General features: G+C 39.4%; 1 protein-coding gene across 1 annotated transcript in view; it reads left to right on the top strand.

Annotated features, from left to right (window-relative positions):
- Positions 1-23,794, top strand: part of UTP18 (UTP18 small subunit processome component) — a 55,379-nt gene that overhangs the window by 22,073 nt on the left and 9,512 nt on the right. Inside the window, exons 6-9 of the mRNA XM_007942166.2 lie at positions 6,567-6,667; positions 6,887-6,977; positions 13,845-13,968; positions 18,985-19,159. Of these exons, the coding sequence (XP_007940357.1) occupies positions 6,567-6,667; positions 6,887-6,977; positions 13,845-13,968; positions 18,985-19,159 (491 nt within the window). The remainder of the gene's footprint in view (positions 1-6,566; positions 6,668-6,886; positions 6,978-13,844; positions 13,969-18,984; positions 19,160-23,794) is intronic.

Below are 23,794 nucleotides of genomic sequence, written 5' to 3'. Positions count from 1 at the left end.
TCTCTCTGTGCATAAGCAGCCCTTCCTTCTCCCATGATTGTTCTCTCCAGGGCGTGTGTCTACTTGAGGTAAATGTTTAACTCACTTGCCTGTACTTTGTTTGGCTGGACAGTTTCCTTTTTTTAACATAATTATTTCACTAATCAAAAAGAGTGGTCTATGGTTCTTACTTGCCTTGTGTCTCCTTGGGAGAGACAAGCCAGTGGTTGGCCAAGATCCATTTGAGTGATCTTTTACCCTGGGTCTGTTAGGTGCATAGGGCTGTGTATCAGGTTCTTTTTTATTTTCACTTCTACTATCTTTTTTCTTATGTAATTTTATATGTACTTCCCCCCAAAAAGAAAACTTCTCTCCCGTTGAGTTGGATCTGACTCGTGGTGACCCCTCCTTGGGTTTCTGAGGTGGTATCACTACATAAGTAGATTGCCCAATCTTCCTTCCAAGAAGTGGCAGGTAGGTTTGAACTGCCGACCTTCTGGTTGACAGTCAGATGCCTTAGGCACTACGTCACCAGAGCTCCCATAAGTTATTTATAAATTACAAACGTGTGTGTGTGTGTATACGTATGTATGTAATTAATTTTATTCCTTTCACTGAAATTAGTAGATGATTACTCTCTGGTTAGTGGTTTACCCTCCCTTCACTGCCTACCTCTGGTAACCGTCAAAGAATATTTCTCTTTTTGTGAAGCCTCTTTCTTTGCACAATAGCAGTCTTAAAACAATATGTGTCCTTTTGTGAGTAGCTAATTTCATTCAGCATAATGGCCTTTCAGTTCATCCATGTTATGTTGTGCAGATTTGTCATTGTTTTTTAATGTTGCATAATATTCCATTGTATGCATGTACCATAGTTTGATGATCCATTCCTCTGTTGATGAGCATTTAGGTTATTTCTATCTTTTTGCTATTGTGAATAGTGCTGTGATGAACATAGGTGTACATATAACTGTTCATGTCACAGGTCTTTCTTCTCACACATCTAGGATATATACCTGGTAGTGAGATTGCTGGATCCTATGGTGTTTCTGTATCCAGCTTTTTAAGGAAGAGCCATTCTGTTTTTCTCAGAGGTTGCTCAATTTTACAGTCCCACCAGAAGTGTATGGGGCTTCCAGTCTTTCCAAACCTTCACCAGCATTTGTTGTTTTCTGTCTTGTTGAACTTTGTTATTAGTGCTGGTGTGACATGATCTCTCATTGTTTTGATTTACGTCCCTCTGATGGCTAAAGATTGCAAGCATTTCTTCATGTGCGCGTTAGCTGCCTGAATATCTTCTTTGGTGAAGTGTCTATGTCCTCTGTCCATTTTTTTAAATTTGATGATTTGTTTTTTTGTTATTAATGTGTTGAAGTTTTCTATCAATTTTAGAGATTAGCCCCTTGTCTAATATGTTGTTGCCAAAAATTTTCCCTAGTCTGTCAGTTCTCTTCTTACTCTTTTGGTGAAATCTTTTGATGAGTGTGTCTAATTTTTAGGGGGTCCCAGTCATCTATTTTGTCTTTTGATGTTTGTCCATTTTTAGTTAATGTTCGATAATATAGTTATGTCTGAATTAGGGTTCCTAAGTTTGTCCCCGTTTTTTCTTTGCTCATCTTTATGGTTTTAGGTTTATGTTCAGGTCTAGGTTCTCAGTTCTGTTCTGTTGTTCTGTGTTTTTGTACTTGTCCAGGTTGTTTTAACTACTGTGGTTGTGGTAGTAGGTTTTGAGATCAGGGAGTGTGACGTCTCCTACTTTGTTTTTCTTCTTTAATAGTGGTTTATTTATCTGGGATCTCCTTCCTTTCCATATAAAGTTGGTGATTAGTTTTTCCATCTCTTTAAAGAAAGATGATGGAATCTGGATTGGAATTGCATTATATCAGTGATCACTTTGAGTAGTATTGACATTTTTACTACGTTTTAACGTAGTAAATCTTACCCGTGAGCACGGTACAGTCTTCCATTTATGTAGGTCTCTTTTGGTTTCTTATAATAGTGTTTTTTTTTGTATGGATCTTTTGTGTCTCTAGAGGGCTCTGGTGGTACAGTACCTAAGGCATTTGACTGCTAACCAGAACGTTGGAGTTTCAAACCCACCACTCTGCACAAGGAAGACGGGGGAATCTACTTCCATAAAGATTTACCACCTTCAAAACCCAATGGGGGTTGCTGTGAGTTGGGATCGACTCAGTGGCAGTGGATTTGTGTCTCTGGTTGGTTTTATTCCTAAGTACTTCATCTTTGGGTGGTTATTATAAATAGTGTTACTTTCCTATTTCCTTTTCAGAGTTCTCTTCATTAGTGTAAAGGAATTTGACTGATTTTTTTGTGTTGACCTTGTACCCTGCCACTTTGCTAAAATTTTCAATTGGTTCTAGTAATTTGCTTACTGAGTCTTTGGGATTTTCTATTTATAAGAACATAGTATCTGTGAATAGAGGTAGTTTAACTTCTTTTCTGCCAATTTGGATGCCTTTTATTTCCTTTTGTTGCCTTGCTCTGGAAAGGACTTTCAATACATCGAATAGGAGTGGTGATAAAGGACATCCCTGCCTGTGTACCAGGTTCTTTGAGACTTGATATTTATTTTCCCTCCTAATGTTTTCTGTTCTCTTTCCTCAGCAAGCATAGTTTGGGAATAGTGATAATAATAGTGGTAGTAATGACTTTTTTTTGTTGTTGTATGTTATTGAGAAGTATTCTCAGTCTCCCATCAGTATAAAACACCAAGGGGAAAACTTGTTAACTAGTTGGACTATAAACCCTTATATAATGTAAACTCTTGGCTACCTGTAAAGTTTGAAAAATGAAGAACACAGGATTGATGCAAATGGTACATTCCATTAACCTATTAGGGGTTCATAATCTGGGATTCATGGACCCTTGAAATTTCCTGACTATAATTCAGAGATTTGTGAAGTTGGATGGGAAAAACATTACGTTTTTATTTTTACAAACCTCTAACTGAAATTGAACATTTCCTTCCATTATGATTGTGTTCAGCCATTAGTCTGAAAAGGGGACCATATGTTTCACCAGACTGTTAATGGTCCATAGCACAAAAAAAAGGGTAAGAACCTTATAACTAGTTCAAAACTCCAGAACCAGTTTCTGTTGCATCATTTAAAAAGACACTTATTAAGAGATTTATCTTGTTCTGAATAAAAATTTAACAAAAGGAAGTTGACCATTTGAGAATTAAATTAGTTGGTCAGTCAGCCATTTGACTCTAGGTATTAAAGTATTATAATCTCTGAGTCTTGATTTTCTCTTTCTATAAACTCAGAGGGAGGGTCAAATGTTAAAAATTCTCCTAACCTAATGCCTGCCACATGGTAAATATTCAACAAGTGGTAACTGCCCTCATTGTTAGGAACAGCTTATCTGTCTGATCACAGTCAATCCACTCTACCTTCTTATTAACCAAACCAAACCTCCTTATTAGGCTTATTCTAATTAAACCAGCCATTCCTGTTTTCATTAATTGCTCAGCATTTAACCTGGAGATCTTATCCACAGTTGGGTATATCTGCCGTCTTTAAAGTACTTTATCTTTTTTCCCCAGGCCAAATTACAAATTTTATTTGACCTTTATTTTGAGATTACCATACTTTAATGCCTATAATCAAAATGGCTGTTTGACCAACTAATTTGATTCCCAAACAGTTAAATTCCTTTGTTAAATGTTTTTCCAGAATAGAATCTTGAGAATTGTCTTTTAAAATGGTGCATTTATAAAGAGCAGTTATAATGCTGATGAAATATCACTGTCCTTTGGGAGGTCAAAAACAAACTGTTATATACTTAAAACTAGTGTTATACGCCGAAGACTTTGAGTGAAAATAAAATTTCTCATAAAATAAGTTGTTTCTCTAAAACAGCTACTGTCCTTATTTGTCAGAAGTCAGGTATTTGTTTCTTGAGGACAACCTCCCTATCACAATTACCCAAAGAAAACAGGCTTATTCAAGCCAAAGAGTGAGGTCTTCCAGCCACCTGCAGGCAGAGAGCAATGGAATGTATAGTAAGTCATCTGGCACTTGGCCACTTGCTGTCATATTGGGTTTGTGTTCACATGGGCCCTGCCCAACGTAATGTAACTTTGTTCCCTGTTGCTCTGAAGATGGCTGTGCAGTCTGTATCCCTGCCAGGGCTGCACTGGTGTGCAACTCCAGGGTCCAAGGTTATCATTTCTTAGTTCATTCTCACTGCCTGATACTTGCCATCAGGCTTAGATCAAGAGGGCTTCTAGTCTTTTAGCCTCACACTGCTAGAAGTAGCCTCCCTACCCTGCCCCGTTATCATGTAGTGTTATTTTTTCTTATGTTTAGAACTGTATTTTATACTGCAGTCAGTATGTAGGGTTTGCTCAGAATTTGAGGTTTAAATTACCCGTAATAGGAATAGATTCATAGAGGAGGAAACTAGTCATCAATAGAGGTGAGTAATCCTAATGATTAGAAACACATGTTTCAGTTGATCTTGGGAACACGGGTCTGATCATGGGAACTAGGATGTAGTCTCTTGGGAGGCAGAACAGGAGTGTGATGCTCAGTTTGTAATAGTGTGAACTATGCAAACAAAGATTGTTAACAGGGTAGAGATGGTCTGTATGGAACTTTAACCACCATTTTGCAAGCGGGAGCCATTTGTGATGTATTCTATAGGGGAACAAGAGTACTTCATGAGATTTTTCTAAATCCTTTTTCTATGGTTTTATCTTCACTAAGCAACTTAATTTTTTCTTTTAAATAGCTTTTTTTTTTTTTTGACTAGGCAGTATATTCACATGGTACAAAAATCCAGTAGAGATGTACAAAAGGATCTATGGTGAAAGTCTTTTTTTTTTCTCCCCCCCGGCCCCCCCCTCCCCCCCCCCCCCCCCCCCCGAAGGTTACCAGTTATACCTGTTCTTTACGTATCCTTTCACCAATTATACTTACTCTTTATGTATCCTTTGCTGCAAAAAGGGCATGGGGGCATCACGCCTGACCTTGTGTAACCTCACTAGGGGGAAAGAGAATCCAGGAGAACATCAACAGCCTAAGGCTGATTCTTGTGAGGCAGAGGTCAGACACGCTCTTTACCCTCCAACCTTTTCACCAGTTCTGACACCAACCATCCCTCCCTTGGCACATAATTTTTCTACTGGGTTCAAAATTTTTGCAGTAGCCACACACAACTCACAGACGATACTCATGATTATGGGGTTTATTAGGGAAGTAACAGGTTACAATTCAGGATCAGAAACAAGTCAAGATACAGTTCTTCAATCAGGACAGCTATATCTCAGCCATGCCACAGGCACGCTTCTCTCTGGCCTTGGCCTCTCAGCCCTCTGGCCTCTTGGCCTCTGCCCTACTTGGGCCAGTGTTGCAAAGTTCTTTTAGCTTTGTTGATAGGCACTCAAAGAGGCACCCCACTCTGCTAGCAAGCCTTCTGCCCGAAGGCAGTCAGCTTCCTCGCTCTGTGGGCCAGAAAGCCCACCATTCCGTCTTACGCTGGACTCTTGGTTCTGCTGCTTTTGTTGCCACTGTCTCTCTGCCATCTCAGCACAGGGATCTCAGGTCCAAGGAAGTGCTCTACTCCTAGGTCTTCTTTGTTGATGGTAGTGAGATGCCCCTTTTTGCCCTTGTGATGGCTCATTTTAAGCCTAGCAGAATGGTAAACCTGACCAGTCATCATGTCAGGGTTCTGGACACCTTATTTGCATATTCCCACTCCCTCAATGGTGTTATTACCTTGTTTACATTTTTTGCAAGCTATCCAATCCCCTTGGTGGGCCATAAGCACCTCACATTTGCATGGTCTGATCTAATCATCTGGTGGGAGTCACAAAGACCATAGCTAGAAGAGCCATATTAAGTAATGCACTGCACAGTATTTGCATTTGGCTACTTTTTAATGAGTCACTTGGCTGTCTGAGCATTCTGCTACCAGAAGGTGGGTGGTTTCCTGCATAGTGAATATGAACGTTTTAGGCATGGAAGAGGGACATAGCCCTCTTAAGTAAATGATGTTCTGGTTTATATATCTAGCTCACGTGGCTTGACTAAGCGATTCACATCCTGAGATGCTAATCAGCTTTTGAATCTGCTATATTGTGATTTTTTTTTTGCTAAGTTAAAAACCAGTCTGCCATTTACCATAGGATGCTTTGCTGGCAACTAGGTTATATTGGTGGTGGTATATTTTTGGCTGTTTCTAACTGCAGTGCATTTCTTTTTTGGTAATTAACTTTGTGATAAAGAAGTATAATTTGTCCTTTTAGTTAATTAGAAGTATTATTACTTATATTGGGAAAGTTAGTCAGTGTATTTACTATGTGGACACTGAATCTTTGGCCCCTAATTAAAATGGTGAATATTAACAAGGAAAAAGGGAAGTCTGCTAAGCGCTTTGTTGGTGACCTTCTGTTGGGGTCATGCTCAATAATGCATAGAGTCAGAATTATTCAAAGTCTCAGGCTGAGGTTTAATTTGAAGCACTTAGATATTTTAACAGGAAGCTCTCAATTGTCAGTAAAAGATACCATTTTTAAAAACCATTTTAATTCTTATTTAATTGATTTATCTCCTTTCTTAGGTTTGAAGGAGAAGATAGTGAGGAGCTTTGAAGTTTCCCCAGATGGATCTTTCTTGCTTATAAATGGCATTGCTGGATATTTTCATTTGCTATCAATGAAGGTGAACCATTATTAATTGTTGGTTTTGTCTACCTCGGAAGGGGTGGCACAGGTGAACTTTAGGAGAAGTTGTGGGCAATTGGAATGATCTTCTGAATATAGGAAAAAAAAAATCTTAGATGCTGGAAAATAGAGAACTAGATTGATTTTTTCTATAACAGTGTGAATTCTTCCATATACTTCCTAACAATTTGGTAAGCAATACTTATCATTCTTTTAGACTAAAGAACTGATCGGTAGCATGAAAATTAATGGAAGGGTTGCCGCATCCACGTTCTCTTCAGATAGTAAGAAAATATATGCCTCTTCAGGTAAGTTAACTTAATAACATGAAAGACCCTTTGGGTGTGTTTACAGTCCAAATTCAACCAAAAACTATTTGATTTTAGACTTCCTTATTTTGGTAAGGAAATCAGTTCTATTTTTAAAATTCATTTTTCATTGCCATTTGACTTCTTTATTTAATAGTAATTGTTGTTTTGTGCCGTTGAGTCGTCTCTGACTCATAGTGACCTTATGTATAACAGGATGAAACACTGCCCGGTCCTGTGCCAGCCTCACTGTCTCTACTATATAACCTCAGCCCGTAGCTGCAGCTGTCATGTCAGTCCATTTTGTTGAGGGCCTTCCCTGCTTTTGTTGACCCTCCACTTTACCAAGCATGACTTCCTTCTCCGGAAAATGGTCCCTTTAATAGTAGTAGTGAGGTGCTAACAATGTTAATATGGACTATTAGCGTGTGTGGGGAAAAATGAGAAGAAAATGTTTGTTTTTAAAGATGATTCATTTTAAGACCTTCTTTCCTATTGAAAATTACTTACAATTATCACTCCTTTACTTGTACCAGTACCCTTAGATAGTATTTTGAATTTTCATTACTGACTGAAAACAATTCCGATCTGTCCTCTCTCACATTTCTGTGGCACTGTTGTCCACATCTTTATCATCCCAGGCCCTCTCTTGCCTTACACTCTTTGCTCTTACACCTTTCTTGCTGTCCCTTGAGACAGTTGCATAATCTCAGTATAGCTCATGCTCTTTGAAGTGGGAACCATCACAGTGGTTCTGTTTATGAGAAGATTTCTGCAATCTATGCAGGGCTTTTTTACATAATTATATTTCACTTTAGCCAGGAGTTTTGGTAATATGAAACAAATTTTTTTAATAAAAAGCTTACAATTCTTTTTTGAAGTATTAATTTTTATTAGTATTTGTGTTAGAATCAAGCAAGTTTGAGTCATTTACATTTGTAGTTTTTAAAATCAAATAATACAAGATCAGTAGCATTTATGGTCCCTGGTAGTGTAGTGCCTAAGGCATTTGACTGCTAACCAGAAGGCTAGCATTTCAAACCCACCAGTCACTCCTTGGAAGGAAGACTGGGCAGTCTACTTCCGTAGGGATACTGTCTGGGAAACCCAAGGAGGGGTCGCTGTGAGTCGGGACTGACTTGGCGGCAGTGAGTTTGGTTTTATATTATACTAGGGCTTGTGAGAGGTAAGGAATAAATAATGGCTCTTAGTAACATTCCTGATGACATGGATCCTAGGGTCAGCAGAGTTACTGCAGTATTCTATGGTCATTACAGACTATGGAGAAGAATCATAATCATAATTGTAACAGCTAATATGGAGTATTTACTGTATGCTTCATTTTCTTTACATGGATCAGCTTTTGAATTCTTAAAACAATTCTCTAAGGCACAAGTACTTGAGTTACTTCCCCAGGCCAAGTGTGCTGAAAGGAGTTAGGTGGGGTAGAAGCTAGGCAATTAAAGTCTTTTTTTTTTTTTTACATTTTGAAGTAATAAAATTTTGGATGTATTGCTAGTTGCCAGCAAAGCATCCTATGGTAAATGGCATATATATTATTACAGTTAATTTCACCTTTTTTTTGAAAAACTTTTTGTGATTTGGGTGAAAGTTTATAGAGCAATATCATTTTCCATTCAATCCATTCAGTAGTTCATACACATTTTGTTTTGTGATATTGATTGTAATCCCCATAATGTAACAGCTCTCTTCCTACTTCCTGCTTGTGATTATCTTCTCCCTGTGTCCTTCTTTCTTATGTATTCCTGCCTTCTGAGCTTTCTATCTACACAAATACTGCCCTTGTGATCTCTCATGGGTACACTTCCCTGGTGTAATGGTTCATCTCATAGGCTTGTCTATTATTTGGCTGAAGGTTAAGCCACAGGAGTGAGTTCGGTTCCAGGCCCAAAGTGTGACTAGGGGCCATAGTCTCAAGAGTTTCACTAGTTCCTATCAGACAGGTAAGGCTGGTTTTTTTTTATGCTTTTGAGTTTTGTTCCACATTTTTCTTCCACTATATCCAGAATCTCCAGTTCTGATCAGTGAATGGTTGGCAGTGGTAACCATGCACCATTTAGTTCCTGGTCTCAGGGTCCTATAGGCTGAGGTTTGCATGGTCCACTAGTGCCTTGGACTGACTGTTTCCTTGCATCTTTGACTTGCTTTGTAGCTCTGGGTGAGGAGAAACTAATCGTTGCGTCTTAGATGGTCACTTGCAAGCTTTTAAGACCCATTCGCTACTCACCAAAGTAGGATGTGGAACATTGTTTGTGTGTTGTCTGTACCGCTTCTTCACCTCTCTGTGTCTTCCTTTTCCTTAGTGATAATGTGTTGGTCTTTACCCATATCAGTATGTGTCTGTCACCTAGCTAGCAGTTTTCCCTCCGCTCCCCTCCTAACCCTGGTAATCAACAAAGAAAGTTTCCTTCTGTATGTAAACCTTTCCTTGACTCTTTATAATCGTGGACTCATAAAATATTTTTCCTTCAGTGATAGACTTACTCACTCAGCATAGTGTCCCCCAGGTTCATCCATGTTATGAGGTGTTTGACAGATTCTTCATTATTCTTTAATGCTGCATAATATCCCATTGTGTGTGTGTCCCATAGTTTGGTTGTCCATCCATCCATTGATGGGGCGTAGGTGGTTTCCATCTCCTTGCTGTTGTGAATAGTGCTGTTATGGACATAGATGTACGTATATCTATTGGTCTCCCGGCTCTCACATCTTTGGGATATATACCTAGTAGTGGCATTGCTGGATCAAATGGTATTTGTATTTCCAGCTTTTTAAGGAAGTGCCACACTATTTTCCATAGTGATTATACCATTTTACAGTCCCACCAGCAGTATATGAGAGTTCCAATCTCTCCATACTCTTGCCAGTGTTTGCTGTTTTCTGTCTTGTTGAACTTGGCTGTTATTGCTGGGGTGAGATGATAATCTCATTGTTGTTTTTGATTTGCATCTCTCTAATGGGTAATGGTTGTGAGTGTTTCTTCATGTGTTTGGTGGCTGCCTGATTATTTTTGGTGAAGTGTCTGTTATGTCGTCTGCCCATTTTTCAATTGGATTGTTTGTCTTTTTGATGATGAAGTGTTGAAGTTGTGTGTGAATTTTAAAGATAAATCCCTAGTCAGATATATCATTGCCAAATATTTTTTCCAGTCTGTAGATTCTTCTTTAACTCTTCTGGAGCAGCCTTTTGATCTGCATTAGAATGTAATTATTAGAAGGTCCCAGTCATCTGGTTTATCTTCTGCTGTTTGTACATATATATTTTTTAAAATTTTTATTGTGATTTGGGTGAAAGTTTACAGAGCAAATTCATTTTCCATTCCGCAGCACACATATACTTTGTCTCATGACTTTGACTACAATTTCCCACAGTGCAGCAGGTCCCTTCTCACTTCCTCCCCATACTTACCTCTTCCCTGTGTCCTTCTCTCTTTTGTACTCCAGCTGCCTAAGCTGTCTCCCTGTGCATACACAGCCTTTCTGTTCTCCCATGATTGATCTCTCCGAGGAGTGTATCTACCTAATGTAAATGTTCAGCTCATTTGCCTGTCTTTTGTTTGGCTGGAAGCCACAGGAGTGGGTTCAGTTCCAGACCTGAAGGGCAGCTAGAGACCATAGTCTCAGTGGTTCCATCAGGCTCTAGTAAATCAGCGAAACTGGTCCTTTTTTTTAAAAAAAAAAATGATGTTGCATTTGTTCCACATTGTTCTCCCATTCTGTCCCCTTCTAAGTGGTTGACAGGCACCATCTAATTCTTCTGGACTCATAGTCATATAGGCTAAGGATCATATGGTATACCAGTCACTTGGACTAATTGTTTCCATGCATCTTTGGTTTTCTTTGTTCTTCTTTGCTCTGGATGAGGAGAGACCCATCATTGCATGTAGATGGCCACTTGCTTGATGTTCTCTGTGACCTTGGTCCTGAGGCCATAGGTCCAACTACTTGCTTCCTCTGGGTAGCTAGCTGGCTGTGGCCAAGAAGTGACTACAACCATGTCCCTTTACAAATACTGTCGTAGAAATGTTGTCTGGCAACCCTATACATGGTCATGGGCATACTTCCCCTGCATAGACATACCTAATAGTTCAGCCTGTCTGTCCATTTGTCCACCCATAGATCAATGTTTGCCTTCACTGGCAATGCAGTACTCTGTGTACAAAAGGGTTCATTTTTGTTGTTTGTACCTTCCATGTATCTCTCTATAGCTTTCTCTTCCTCACTTGTTGGTGCATTTTTTGGTTATATTAGATAGGCTGTGTATTCCATAAATTAGTGCCCCTAAGTTTGTTCTTTTTTTCTTTGATGAACTTTAGTTTTAAGTTTTACATTTAGGTCTTTGATCCATCTTATGTTCATTTTTGTGTATGGTGTGATATATGGATCTTGTGTCAATTTCTGCAAATGGATATCATTTTACCAGCACCACTTGCTAAAGAGACTCTTCTTCCCCACTTAATGAGTGTTAGCCCTTTGTCAAAGATCAGCTGGCCATAGGCAGATGGATCTATTTCTCGATTCTCAATTCTATCAACTGATCTGTGTGTCTGCCATTGTACCAATACCAGGTTGTTTTAACTACCATAGCTATATAATATGTTTTGAGATAGGTGAGTGTGAAACCTCCTACTTTGTTCTTCTTCAGTAGTGCTTTGATTATCCAGGGTCTCTTTCCTTTCCATATAAAATTAGTAATTGGTCTTTCCATGTGCTTAAAGAATGTTGATGGAATCTGGACCGAGATTGTATTGAATCTATAGATGCTTTGAGTAATACTGACATTTTCACAATGTTCAGTCTTCTTGTCCACAAGCATGATACATTCTTTCATTTATGTAGGTCTTTTATAGTTCCTTGTAGTGTTTTGTAGTTTTCTTTGTATAGGTCTTTTGTGTTCTAGTAAGATTTGTTCCTAAGTATTTGATCTTTCTGGTAGCTACTGTAAATGTTACTACTTTCCTTTTTCAGAGGTCTCTTTGTTGAGGTAGAGGATTTTTGTATGTTGATTTTAGTGTAGTGAATTGCTTAATATGGCCTTCTAGCCATTGTCCTCCATTTTGTCTTGTATTGTAAATTCTAGTCTCTATGCCTGTTTAAGGAGCTCTGGTGGCGTAGTGCCTAAGACATTTGACTGCTAACCAGAAAACTGGCAGTTCAAACCCACTAGCCACCAGCTAGGTGTAGGGTGCCTGGTCCCAGAAAAAATTCCTGCCAGCCCAAAAGGCAGCTTGTAGCAGAGTGGCTGATATTGGAACTAGTTCCTTTCTATTCAGAAGGCAAACTGGGTGCCTGATCCCAGACAAGTTCCTCCTGGCCCAGATGGTGTCTGGGGGCAAGGCGACTGGACCAAAAAATTTCCTGCCTGTTGAAAAGACAACTGGGAGCAAGGTACCTGTTTCCAGGGAGAGTTCCTGCCATCCCCAAAAGCAGCTATGGTCAGAGCATCTGGTCCCAAAGTTTCTGCTGTCTTAAAAGGCAGTTGGGCACCAAGCCCCACTTGCAGAAGAGGTACCTGCTGTCCCAGAAGGCAGTTGAGTATCGAGTACCTGGTCTCAGAAAAAGTTCCTACTAGCCCAAAAGGTGATTGGAAGCAGGGCACCTAGTTCTGGGACCAGTTCTTACCAACCAGAAGACAGCTGATGGCAGGGTACCCAGTCTGGGATGGAATTCCTACCAAGTCCAGAAGGTGGGTGGAGGTGGGGGGTGGCTACATCTTCATTTACTGGAAGAGTGTGGGGTACAAGGGGAGCATTGGTTTCTGGTCATCAGCTGTCAGCGTGGTTGCCTGTGTAGCCCTCAGCAAGCAGAGCCATTTCTCAGGTTGCTGCCCACATCGGAACGCAGCTTGCAAATACTCTGAATGGTTCTGTCATCTGGCCTGTTGATAGTCCCCAGCTCCATTTGTCTCCTTATGTGTTGTTAAGTTTCTTCTACTAGTTAGTGTTTAATCCACTTCTTTATCCTTCCATTCGAAGCTCAGGTTTCCAGGATTATTCTCCGAATCTGCGTCAGTTAGTTTCTCATTTCTTTGTTGTAGATGGTCTGTGTAGATTGTCTGCTTATTCTTTTATCTTCTGCAAGTTTACGACTAAAGTCTTTTTAAAGTCAGGTACAAGAGTTTAGATTTAATGTGATGGGAAAATAAGAACTAAGCTTGACATGACATGCTAACATGACATGTTGAAAGCTCAACTTTTGAGAAGATAATCCACAAAACTTTCAAATCACTTTCAAAATTAGGATGATTGGTCCCTCAAAACCTTTTTGGGGATTTGATGTCTAGTATAAAAGCTTTATGAGTATAATGCTAGGGGAGAATTTAGTGTGAATACAGACAAATGAATTGGATGAATTTACAAATTTGGTTGTTACTACTGTGAAGGTCTAATTTTCCATCCAAAAGGTCCTAGAAGTGGGAGGGGAGTAATCAAGTTACGAATTGCTCATACTATCGTTTTGGTGGTGGTTCTCCTTATATTCCACTTTCTCCTCTTCATGGAGTATTTTATGTAATTAACTTCATACTCATATCTTTTAGTTCCCTATAAAGAAGTGAGGAGACAAGTAGTAAGGAGAGTTGAAAACTTTAATTTACCCATTATCTTTTCAGACTTCTTAGATTTTTCTTTTTGTTTACCCTTGGATTTATCATTGCCTCTTTTGTCATAAGTTTTCATCAACTCAACTATTTGAATTCTTAAAACAAGTCTCTGAAGCACAGGTTTTTGAGTAACTTCCCTAAGCCAAGTGTAGTGTAGGTAGGTGACTTGCTTTCTAAATGATCATCCTTCACTTCACTTTCAGTTTTAAAGCAAAATTAACCTTCATTTTTTGCTCTTTAATGTAGGGGATGGGGAAGTTTACGTTTGGGATGTCAACTCTAGGAGATGCCTTAACAGATTTGTTGATGAAGGCAGTTTATATGGATTAAGCATTGCCACATCTAGGAATGGACAGTATGTGGCTTGTGGGTAAGTAAAGAAAGGTGCTTATAATGCAACCTTAATAACATGCTTGTTATGGGGAAATACTAACTAATCGGCTATACTAGATGTTACATGAGTGGTTCTATTTATAAACTATTCAGTAATAAAGAATTAGTAAACTTAGATAAGCCTTTTGTGTTTATTGTCTTAATGTAATAATTAGTAATAATATAAATAGTGGTTTATCAGCTTTTTAGCAAAGAAAATAACTGGAATACATGATACTGTTGTATTTTTTCCTATATTTGAAATAATCCATTTGGACATACCAGGTTTTTTCTATTATTCTTTGCAGCTTCTTGTCATTGATGAGAACATAGCATAAGTTAAACTTTGGGTTTAAGTCTTAAAAGATACTAAAGGGCATTTTGTGCTTCATCTAGATGTTGTTGTTGTTGTTGTTAGGTGCTGTTGAGCTGGTTTTGACTCACAGCGACCCTAAGTACAACAGATGAAACACTGCCCGGTTCCTGCACCATCCTCATAATCGTTGCTATACTTGAGCCCATTGTTGTAGCCACTGTGTCAGTCCATCTCATAGAGGGCCTTCCCCTTTTTTGCTCACCCTCTGTTTCACCAAGCATCATGTCCTCCTTCAGGGACTGGTCCCTCTTGATAACATGACCAAGTACGAGAGACAAAGTCTGACCGTTCTCCCTTCTAAGGAACATTCTGGCTGTACTTCTTCAAAGACAGATTGGTCATTTTTCTGGCAGTCCATGTTATTATATTCAGTATTCTTCGCCAACCACAATTCACATTCTTCTGTGGTCTTCCTTACCATCTAGATGGGTGGTGTAAACAAAAAACATGTTCCTTGGAAATTGTTTGCTTATATAGTAGAGACTTTAAAATTGATCTAAAACATGTTATTGTGTTTTACTAGCAAAAATGGTTGTTATGTGAAGGGAAAAATGGCTTTATTTACTTACTTGATTTGAAAGATACAATGTGTTCTGGGTCACAGCCAGCTACCCAGAGGGACCGAGTAGTTGAACTGGTGGGCTTGGGACCATTGTTGCAGGGGACATCAAGCTCAATTGGCATAACATACTACACAAAACATTTTCCACCTCCTACTTTGGTGAGTGGAGGAGCTCTGGTAGCGTAGTGCCTAAGACACTTGACTGCTAACCAGAAGGCTGGTGGTTCAAGCCCACCAGCCACTCGTCAGAAGGAAGGTTGGGCAATCTACTTCCATAGTGATACTGCCTTGGAAACCCAAGGGATGGGTCACTATGAGTCGGGTCCGACTCGACGGCACATAACAACAACAACTTTGGCGAGTAGCGACTGGGATCTTAAAAGCTTGCAAGCAGCCATCTAGATGCAACAATGGGTCTCTCCTCATCCAGAGCAAAGAATGAAGAAAACCAAAAATTCAAGGAAAGACTTTGTCCTAGTGACTGGTACACCATGCGATCCTTAGCCTATACGACTATGAGACCAGAACTAGATGGTGCCCAGCTACCATTGTCAACCACTTGGAGGGGGATCTATGTAGGAGATCCTGGATAGGGAGGGAGAACAATGTGGAACAAAACTCAGAATCATTTGGAAAACAAAGGGGGGAGGGCCAGGTTTGCTGGTCTGATAGAGCCTGGTGGAACCACTGAGACTATGGCCTCTAGCTGCCCTTCAGGTCTGGAATTGAACCCACACGTGTGGCTTCCAGCCAAACAAAAGACAGGCATATGAGTTGAGCATTTACCTGAGGTAGATACTCTTTGGAGAGAACAATCGTGGGAGAAAGAAGGGCTGTTTATGTACAGGGAGGCATGGAGGGATGGACACAGGGAAGAGGTGACTGTGGGGATGAAGTGGGAGGGGAGCTGTTGCATTGTGGTAAATTGTGGTCAGTGTCATGAGACAAAGTGTATGTGAACTGCTGTATGGAAAGTGAATTTGCTCTGTAAACTTTCACCCAAATCACAATTTAAAAAAAAATTAAACTGGCAATACTTAAGAAAGAAAGAAAGATACAATGTGGGAGGAGGAGGCATCGGACATTTACCAGTGGTTGTAAACTATCACACTGAACCACTAATCAGCACAAATACTATTAGAAGAGTAAGTTTTCATATATCAAAATGCTTAACTTGTGTCATTTTTGGTCCACTAAGTTAAATAGTAGTCAAATGTATATTAATTGGTATTGTTTAAGGAGGCTTTGATGTTTGGGATGATAAGATTTGGTCTGTAATTGATGTTCAGGAGCTAGCCACGTGGATTTAAATCAATTTTTAGCAAGAAAGGAAATTTGATGTAAATTACAGAATATAGATATTTTGGGTCCAAGTCAAAAATGTAAATAAGTTAAACATGAAATATTATAAACTAAGGATAGAAATAAGGTTTTCACTGGCTTTTTCGAAGCGGATGGCCCTGTCCCTCTTTCTAGTCTGTCTTAGTCTAAAAGCTCCAAAGAAACCTGTCCTTATTGGTGATCCTGCTAGGATTTGAAGTACTGATGTCATAGCCTCCAGCTTCACAGCAGTATGCAAGTCACCACAGTATGACAAACTGACAGATGAGGTTGCAGTGGCTACAATGATGGGCTCTGGTATAGCAAGGAATGTGAGGATGGTTCATTACTGGGAAGTATTTTGTTCTGTTGTACATAGGGTCACTGTCAGAGTCGGAGTCGGGGACTCGACAGCACCTAACAACAACAAGAACAAGGATACATATTTCTCCGGAGTGGTTAGGATAAAGTATATAATATGGTTACTCATCCACTAAACCCACTGCCAGGGAATCCATTCCAACTCAGAGCAACCTGTGTAAGGTTTCCAAGGCTGTATATCTTTATGGAAGCAGACTGCCTCATCTTCCCCTGTGGAATGGCTGTTGGATTCAAACCACCAACTTTTTGGTTAGCAGCTGAGTGCTTTAACCACTGCACCACCTGGGCTCCTTCCATACAGTTAGTTTGAAATTAAATGATAAAATGTATATGTAAGTAGTTTGAAAAATTTAAAGGGCTAAATAATTGTAGGGAGATCTGGTAGCATAGTGGCTAAGACACTTGCCTGCTAACCAGACGGCTGGCGGTTCAAACCCACCAGCCACTCCTCGGAAGGAAGGTTGGGCAATCCTACTTCCGTAGTGATACTGCCTCGGAAACCCAAGGAGGGGTCACTATGAGTCGAGTTTGACTTGACGGCACATAACAACAACAACAACAAATAATTGTAACATACTGTAGAGTATTGGCTGTGATTTCAAGCTACGTAGGGTCTTTCATATGAACTCAGTTGATTTTGTTTCTGCATATTGCCTGGTTCATTGTGGGCAATCAGTATGGAAGTATTGTTAAGTGAATAAGTGAGATGTTTTGAGTGGTGAAAATGAGACTAGACTTACTTGAATACGTATTTGTCACCTCTGTGAGATTATGGTTTGATTTGCTGCATCTTCAGGCTTATGTTGTAATTACTAATTAAGTTTGTATTAAATATTTGTGAATTTCAGGTGCATTGTTCCTGTACTATAAGGTAGTATTTATAAAAACAATGTCCGTAACACTAGGTAGTCTGAAGTTTGAGATTTAAACTTTTTGGTTCAAGTTCTTGCGTGGATGTTTCTGTTAATCTTGTAGTATTAACTAAATCCTAAGGTTATTAGGGTTTAGTTTTTAAGAGTATTTGATATGATTCATTGCTGGTAAACACTTCAGTAAACTTGAAGTGGTTGATCAAATCTGTAATCTTTGTAGATATTCCCATGAAAGCAAAACTAAGATACCTGCCATTACTGCTGTTGTTCAACTATTTTGGAAGTTCTTGCAAACATAATATAACAAAAAAAGGAGGAGATAGAAGTAGGGTGTTTTGGTTATTTCTCCATTAAACGCATTGCCATCAAGTCAGATCCAACTCATAACGACCCCTCCTTGGGTTTCCGAGGCAGTATCACTATGGAAGTAGATTGCCCCATCTTCCTTCCGAGGAGTGGCTGGTGTTTTGAACCTCCAGCCTTCTGGTTAGCAGTCAAATGCCTTAGGCAGTACACTACCACTGCCACTCTAACAGAAATATACCACAAGTGGATGGCTTGAACAAACAGGAGTTTATTCTTAAACAGTTTTGGAGGCTAGAAGTTCGAGTTCAAAGTGCCAGGCTCTAGGGTCTGGGTGAAAGCCTCTCAACCTTGGGCTTCAGCTCTGCCTCTTGCCCCCAGACCACTGAAGCTAGAGGCTTTCTTCACTCAGGCAGCTGCTGGCTACTGAGGATGACAAACCCAAAGTTAACAAGTAAAAAGACACAGTCCCAATATTACCAAACCACATGGCAGTGCTCTGATTTAAGGCCATCAGCAGTCCCAAGATGGGCAGACATCATGGCAGGCTGCTGAACGATGACTCAGGTGCCAGAAGCTGCAGACCATTCCCACAGCTTCTCCTTACATACTGGAAGCAGACCACATCCCTAAGGCGGCTACTCAGCTGCACATGGCAAGATTCCATGGAGTTGATTGCTAGTCTCATGGGGAATAACTACCACTAGCTACCCAGCCACGTACGAAGACCAGCCAAGTTGACACAACCTTAACTACCACATAGGGGAGGACGGTTATTTACACATTAGAATGAAAGGTACGATGGTAAGCATCATGAGAGGGGAGGTCTTGGCTTCTTCTGTTCACCTTTGCATCCCAGGCACCTAAATAGGGCCTAGCATAGAGTTGACGTTCAGTAAATATTTATTGAAAGAAAAAATAATGGAGATTGTTTGCGTTTCTTGGATTTCCTAGCAAGACTTGCAGTTGAACAGCTGCTGGAGTTAACAGGAGTTCAGCAACATTGAGGTGGAATTGTTAGAATGCCTCTGGCTTTTGTCTTGGCTTGAACTCTCCAGTTGCAAGTCTCACAACACAGCGTGATTCCTATAGTTAGCAGCTTGCAGGGTAACATCTGTATTCACTTAGGTTATAACAGCTCTTTAGTTTGTTTTTATTCTGTTGTGTTCAGTAATTTACTTTTCCCTTTTCTCTTTGTAGTTCTAATTGTGGAGTGGTAAACGTATACAATCAAGATTCTTGTCTCCAAGAAACAAACCCAAAGCCGATAAAAGCGATAATGAACTTGGTTACAGGCATTACTTCTCTGACCTTCAATCCTACTACAGAAATCTTGGCAATTGCTTCAGAAAAAATGAAAGAAGCAGTTAGATTGGTAAATATTTCTTCACCCTTTTTATCACTGATAAGTTTTTAATTTAAGTGAAAAACACAGGGTAACAGTGTTGGCTTATTTTAAAAGAATAGCTTCTTTTGAAGTAGAAATTACTAGTATTACAGCTTTTGGGCATGGTTGTGGAAGTGACATACATAGTCTCTAAATTTGCATTCAGTCAGTTCTTTGGGAGAGCTGTGCTGTCCATTCTCAGTTATCATCCTTGGTGATGGTCTTCATTTTCAGGGCTTTCTTTCAGCATGCGATTGGGGATATTAATGAAAATATTTAAGGCAAACACTTTGTTGCTCTGCTTTTCTTATTTACATTTTTAAGGCCTGTTAATGAAGTAGAAGCAGTTCTTAGATTTTGAAAGTAAAGGGAGCTTTAAAATAGATTGTGTAAAAATAATGCAATTTGAATACATAGATAGCATTTGTAAATATACTCCTCTGTCAGGGTCCCTAAGAACTTCCTCTGTGCCTAGGCTTGATGGTTCTCTAGAGGGGCTCACAGGACTTAGGATATAGTGTGACTTACAGCTTTGATTTACAACAGTGAAAGGAGGATTCAAAGCAAAATCAGCAAAGGGAAAAATTGTAAGAATGAAGTCTGGAGGAAACCTCATACATGCTTCCTTGAGCCTCTGCCAGTGGCAATGCGTAAACATGCTTAATTCTTCTAGGAAAGAGTTGTGACAACGTGTGTGAAGTTTGTCTACCAGGGAAGCTCATTAGAGACGTCTTGCCCAAGACTTTTTATTTTGGCCTGGCTATGTAGGTACCCTCTGCCTAGTACATGCCAAAGTTCCGTACTCCCAGAAGGAATACATTGTTCTGAGTAAACCACGTTGTTTATACAAACCGGTTAGGCAAAGTGAGGCACCTTATCATTTAGGGGAAGTTTCATACCATTGTGAGGAACTATTTACCAGCCAAGTTCCCAGATGCAATTTGAAGGCCAACCTTATAAGCAGGGCTTTCTAGGATAGCAGTCTCAAGCTTGCTATTTTACCTCCTCTCTATACCATGTCAGAGTTCAGATTACGTGTCACCCCATCTCTGTGACATTTCCCACCTCTTCAGCCAGAATTAGTCTCTTCATTCATTGGTTAAACACATTGATTTGCTCAGGGCACTAGGTGTACAGATGGCATAAAACTTTGCAAACCAGTATTGCATTGTTCTGTTGTTATGTGTATACTACAGATTGTAAGTGATTGACAAAAACTTGTGTTATTTTTACCTTGCTCACTTAACAAAGAGCCTTGCATACAGGCATATGTCGAAGATACTGGGGTTCTGGTCTAGACCACTGTAGTAAAGTGAATATCACAATAAAGCAAGTCACACCAATATTTTGGTTCCCAGTGCATATAAAAGTTATGTTTACATTATACTGTAGTCTATTAAGTGTGCAGTAGCATTATGAAAAAGTTTGAAATATTGTGAGAATTACCAAAATGTGATGAAGACATGAAGTGAGCATATACTGTTGGAAAAACAGCTTCGATAGACTTACTTGACTCAGGGTTGCTGCAAGCCTTTAATTTTATTTTAAAAAATGCGCTGTCTGCCGAGTTCAGTGAAACGAGGTATATACCTCATCAGCTTTGTATAATAGTGTCTAAGTACAAGGAGTTATAAAGACTTCTACAAAAATAATTCTGAGCAATATGGGAATCCTCAGAGGATTAACTTTCCCAAAGGCAATAGGTTGTAAATGGCAGAATTGTGATTCTAGATTTCATACTCTTTCTGCTACTGTAGGGGTTTTGTAACTGAATTCCTTAGAGCCCTACAGTCTGCACAGGAGCTTCATATGGCAGGAAGGGCAAAGAGGCGAAGCTTCTACCTGTACCATAGGGAAGCTTCACTGTTACCCATGATACAAATTGGGATTCTGCTTAAAATTTTCTATGTGGGGAGAAAGGGTTCTGCTGGAAAGAAGTATTTGAAAAACATGGCGCTGAGTTTTATTGCTTCTCTGTTGAATGAATCATTTAATAAATGAGAAGGTTCTAATTCATGTCAGCTTTAAAATCCCCATTGCTCTAATGAGGATGGTGTACTAGTACATATTAACCTTTTATCATTTTAATGGTAGTAAATTGTTATAGAAAACCATGGGAATCTATCTCCTGTTGACATTACATATTCCATAAGATGTATAGCAGTTAGTTCTGCCTAGTTTGCTTCAGTGATCATGACAGCATTTATGTTTTTTTACTGTGGCAAAATCACATAAGGAATTTTTTAGTAACAGCCAAATCACATTTTTAAAATGGTAATCAACCATAGTATCTAATGGAAAGAAGCCAGGCACAGCAGTTTTAGAATGCCTCAGTGAGAGAATGTTGGTATTATTAAATACAGTCGCTTATAATGATCCAAACAGTCTTGTTATCCCTGCACAAAGCAGTGGGTATAAATCGAAGCCATCACACCAATAGAGGACCCAGAAGCTAAATTATTACTAGATCTGCAATCTGGGATGTACTAGAAAGTTGTGGAATTTCTTAACCATTAAATCAAGGATGAGTGAGCTTTTTATTTGCTGACTTTTGGTATCTGAGCTCTAAAATATCACAACAGAAGTACTGTTGGAGATCAAGGGAACTTTTTGAGATAAAGAAGTTGAATCTTTATGGGACCTCCTATTAATTAAAGTTCAGTTATACCTTGTCATACAGGAACATAAAGAGATGTCAGAAAAACAGCAACGTTCTAGTCAGATGGGATCATTGACCTGAGAGATTACACTGGAGAACTTTGCAAGAAGATACTATTGAATCTGTTCAGAGGACATTGTAAACCTCCCACCCCCACCCCAATTGACAGACAAACTCAATACCTAAGCCAATGGCGGGGATAACATTTAAAAATACGTTGTTTATCGTCCATCAGAAAGAATAGACTGGTATGTTGTGTGACACATGGCCATGTGTATGGTTGTTGTTAGGTGCTGTCAAGTCAGCTCTGACTCATAGTGACCCTCTGTACAACAGAACAAAACACTGCCTGGTGCGTCATCCTCACAGTCCTTGCTATACTTCAGCCCTTCATTGCAGTCACTGTATCAGTCCCTCTTGTTGAGGGTCTTCCCCTTTTTCACTGACCCACCACTTTACCAACCATGACATCCTTCTCCAGGTAATGGTCTCTTCTGACTACATGACCAAAGTAGGGATAAAGAGATAAAGTCTGGCCATTCTTGCTTCCGAGGAGCATTCCAACTGCACTTCTTCCAGGACAGATTTGTTCATTCTTCTGGCAGTCCATGGTACTTTCAGTGGCATAGATTATTTGTTGTATGAAGGCACCATGTCAGAGGGAACGCCATTCACATCATAGACTTTGTAAATGTATGAAGTTACCACAGTATTTCTGGTGTTCTCTTTATTCAGCTACAAAAATACACAGCTTCCTTTTGGTGAAAATGGGCTTCAAGTAATTGGTATGTGTCTTATGCCCCAATTTTTGCTCTGTAGTTAGCTCCCTATTTGTAATAAGTAACTGAGCTAATTATAAAGTTACATGAATCCAAATTAGGAGACTAGTTTTTCCAGTTTATGTTGGAAATAAGAGGTGGTTTAATAAAATTATCTTTAAGAAATCAATCAAGTAGAAAGATTGATCCCAGTATATTTTAATTTGGAAGAGTCAGGAAAGCAGCTCCCCCAACTGAGAATGATGCTGGGGAAGTTAATCTGAGGTATAGCTTTAGAGTGTCAGATGGTATATACGGTGGAAACAAAAGTATGGGACTGTTCTTGGCACTCAAAAGCAAATGGTTATTTTCTGATGTTCTTTTCCCATGGTGCTTTGACTCGCTTGGTGCATGCTTACTTGTATAAACTTAAAATAACCTGAAAAAAAAAAAAAAAAACCAAACTACCTGCCGTCGAGTCGATTCTGACTCATAGTGACCCCTCCTTGGGTTTTCGAGGCGGTATCCCTGTGGAAGTAGGTGGCCCAGTCTTCCTTCCGAGGAGTGGCTTGTGGGTTTGAACTGCTGGCCTTCTGGTTAGCAGTCAAATGCCTTAGGCAGTACACCACTAGAGCTCCCTACATAATAACCTAAGCAAAACATAATTAAGAGGCCACATCACTTACCAAAAATACATATAAGGTGCATTCCCAAAAGTAAGTGTAAATACATTTTTGTGATATCCATATTTTGGCTTCTCTCCATAAAATACAAAGTCTGCCTATGAATTTTTTTTTTTTTTTCTTAAAAATAACACTTAATTTCTTATGGAACCTGTGCAGAGAATGGTATTTAAGAATTTTAAAAGTTAAAATGAAATTGAGGTACTGCCAACTTCTTAGCTTAAATGGGTCAAGACCACTTCTCATTAGCACTAATGCCTTAGCATTGATGCCATGCTGTGCAGGCAGAATCTCCCTCCTTGCAAAGTTGAGAATAATTGAACATGGCTTGGAGATTCACTGTAAACTTTACTTTCTTGACAAAACAGTCAATAAGTCTGTATCAGAGGGAGCTGAGCCTAATAAGTGACTGACGGAAACCTATTTAATAGATGTTTATAACATTGAATTTTACCTAATGCTTGGCCATGAAAACCACTTTGATTGAATGGAATAAGGTCTAATCTAAAAGTGGTGGTGGTGG

The sequence above is a fragment of the Orycteropus afer genome, unplaced genomic scaffold (assembly GCF_000298275.1).
Source record: "Orycteropus afer afer isolate SDZICR_OR568_19922 unplaced genomic scaffold, OryAfe1.0 scaffold00085, whole genome shotgun sequence".
Lineage (NCBI taxonomy): Eukaryota > Metazoa > Chordata > Mammalia > Tubulidentata > Orycteropodidae > Orycteropus > Orycteropus afer.
This window is presented reverse-complemented; position numbering and strand designations above follow the sequence as displayed.